The following is a 2877-nucleotide window of genomic DNA, read 5'->3' on the forward strand; positions in this document are numbered from 1 at the left end:
GGAGCACCCCACTGATAGGGAAAGGCTGAGGGAGCTGGGCCTGTTTAGCCTGGAGAAGAGATGACTGAGAGAGGACCTTACTGATGTCTGTAAGTATCTGAAGGGAGGGTGTCAAGAAGGTGAAGCCAGACTCTTTGCAGTAGTGCCCAGCAACAGGATAAGGAGCAACAGGCACAAACTGAAACACAGAAGTTCCATCTGAACATGAGGAAAACCGTTTTTACTTTGAGGGTGACAGAGCACTGGAACAAGCTGCCCAGAGAGGTTGTGGAGTCACTTTCTTGGGAGATATTCAGAACTCACCTGGATGCAATCCTATGAAGCCTGCTCTGGCTGAACCTTCTTTAGCAGGGAGCTTGAACCAGGTGATCTCTTACCGTGTTACCAACAGAATATTCAGTTGTTACTGTACTTGTGAAGGATACACTACAATTATTTTATTCTCCTCCTATGTAGTTGATTTCGAAATGGTCTTAAAATGCTGTGCTTTTCATGGAAGGCCCCTGGGAATAGTTGAAAGCTGGTCCACATCTAACAGAAGTCATCTCAAAGACTAATAGACACTAAAATCCACACCCTAACTTTGAAATTCTCCTCCAGCCTTTGCTGACAGCATGAAGCTAAGCTTTACAACTTCTTGGCTTTCTTAACAGCCTTGTGTATTTCTGTAAAAATCATAGACTTAAGTTTACAGCATCAATAATGCTACTGCAAAATTAATTCACAAAAATTAAATATTCACCAGTCTCATGTTGTGCTTCTGGTCCTCAGCAGACTGCAGTCAAATGTCCCATGGGTCTCTTTAAAGAACCAAGATAAGAATACATTAGAGCAATGCTGATTAAAATGAAAAATATGATACACTTTACTAGGCTGGTTTAGGTGACAGGTGTAAGGACCTGAATGGAAGATTTACTGCTTTATGCTTCTACCACTTCATACAGCAAAGGGAAGTCCCTCATTATTACCAAGAGGAGGTAGAAACTAGTGTCTTATTCCATGTTAAACAATAAAAAGACTGCAGAGCAGTGTAATTTTACATTAGTTTCCTATCTGTTACAGCAAAGTAGCACTGCTCCTCTGCAGAGTTCACTGAACAAACAGTGAAAAGACAACCACTCCTCCTCCTCTTCCTCTCCTGAGTCATTCATGCTTACCTTCCACACTTACACTGGCACTGCTCTACTATCATTGTGCTGCATATCCTATGGTCACTATGCAATCTCCTGAGTCACTCAGCTCAGCAGCATTAAAAATAAACTCCTCTCTTCGCTTCTTGCCTCATGGTGCACTTAGGAGACCTCTCAATCACTCACTTCATCCCTTTCAGGAAGGAGAAGGGATTGCCAAGAAAAAATGGCACATACCAGCAAGACCTTATAAACTGATACAGGTGGCTTTGCCTTTGCAGGATATAACGTGGTCCTCTGTTCAGGAGAGACACTAGGCTTGGGACTTTAGGTGGGAAAAGGAGGTCTTTTTGCTTGCTAACCACAGACAGGCTTTATGAGACTGCAGCTTTCAATTTTGTCAGCCCAAGCTCTGGGGTTTTCTGTTTTTGCTTTATGAATTTCACAGCTCAGACCCTGCTATCTTGCATTTGATCCACCCACTGTTCAAAGATGGTTATTTTGCATCACTTACAATCAATGAAGAGCAGAGCATTCTGCACTAGATCTCCAGTATTAACATGTGAGTTCTTTAAAGTCATTGGACTGAACATCCTTAATTTTCACAGTGTGGGACAATTCAGTGTCAGTTGTAATAATTTCATACTTATCATCCCTCTTCAACTATTTCCCATTGAACTTCTAGGTGAAGCTTTACAGTTTTGTTTACCAGGTGGATTTCAAGCACTGCTGTCTGTCTTTCAGTCACTTTCAGTGGTTTCAGTTCTGTCAGAAGTTTGGAGCCTACCTGTTAAAATACCCAAAAGATAAACATTCATTTTGTTATTTTCAGTTCTTGATTTCCAGATTTCTACACTAAATAGCAAGATGTTAGTGAAGTACTTTTGATCTCTTGAGTTGCAGCATAAACATCAATTCATTCCTTTAATTTCAGTGCAAATCAAGCTAACTACAGGTCAAAGTGTTCAGCAGAAGCTGCACATAGCCCGATAAAACTGGTTACCAACAGACACACCACTTCTCTGTTCAGTTTGTCTGTCTTAGCTCTGCTCTTTTTCCTCTCCTTTACTGTAGGTGATTGTAAAGTAAATGGTGTCAGACGACTGCAGGTGACATCTGCAAGCACACCTGCAACCACCTGAGAAGTTGAGGCATGACTGCCATATTACTGCTTTATCTGCCAAGAAAGCTGCAGTGCCAGGCATAACTATTTGGTTAAGTCAGGTAGTCAACCACACTACCAAACAGCCTGTGCCAGAGCTTAACCAAAAAGATAATTATTATAATTAAAAAATGGTACTTATGGCAAAGCTCATCTTCAGGAGATGGTCCTGCTGCAATAAAAGACAAAGCAGGTAGGCAGCATCACTTCTAATCAACACTGATTAAAAGCAAGTCTGCTGTATATAATGGGTTTGGTTTTCCTTCAAACAACAGAAACACTTCTGGCTGGACATAGGAAGAACATGCAGCTGAAAAGAGATCATTCTTATTATGCCCAGGCCTGTCCCCACACTCCAGAGTGTTGTAACTCCAAAGTGTTTGCTCGAGCAAAGTTCGCTTTCACTAAAAGGACAGTGCCAAGGTGCATTTTATCATTCCCATCTTTTCCGCTAAAACTAGTCCAAATTCAGTAGTGACTCACACCCCTGCCACACTGACGTCAGTGGAGAATTTGGCTTATTATGTGTAATAACTAGGCTTCAAACTGAAATCTGCTATCTCTTGAAAGGTGTTTTCACATGGG

The 2877-nt window shown here is 41.5% G+C and overlaps 1 protein-coding gene across 1 annotated transcript in view; it reads right to left on the minus strand.

The window, feature by feature from the left end:
- The window catches only part of IGSF22 (immunoglobulin superfamily member 22), a 23524-nt gene that overhangs the window by 15557 nt on the left and 5090 nt on the right, over window positions 1-2877 (minus strand). Inside the window, 3 exon segments of the mRNA XM_027887885.1 lie at window positions 1691-1823; window positions 1825-1917; window positions 2134-2246. Coding sequence (XP_027743686.1) covers window positions 1691-1823; window positions 1825-1917; window positions 2134-2246 — 339 coding nt within the window.

This window comes from Empidonax traillii, unplaced genomic scaffold (assembly GCF_003031625.1).
Source record: "Empidonax traillii isolate 1590-97213 ecotype Southwest subspecies unplaced genomic scaffold, ASM303162v1 scaffold224:size737649, whole genome shotgun sequence".
NCBI classification, from domain to species: Eukaryota; Metazoa; Chordata; class Aves; order Passeriformes; family Tyrannidae; genus Empidonax; species Empidonax traillii.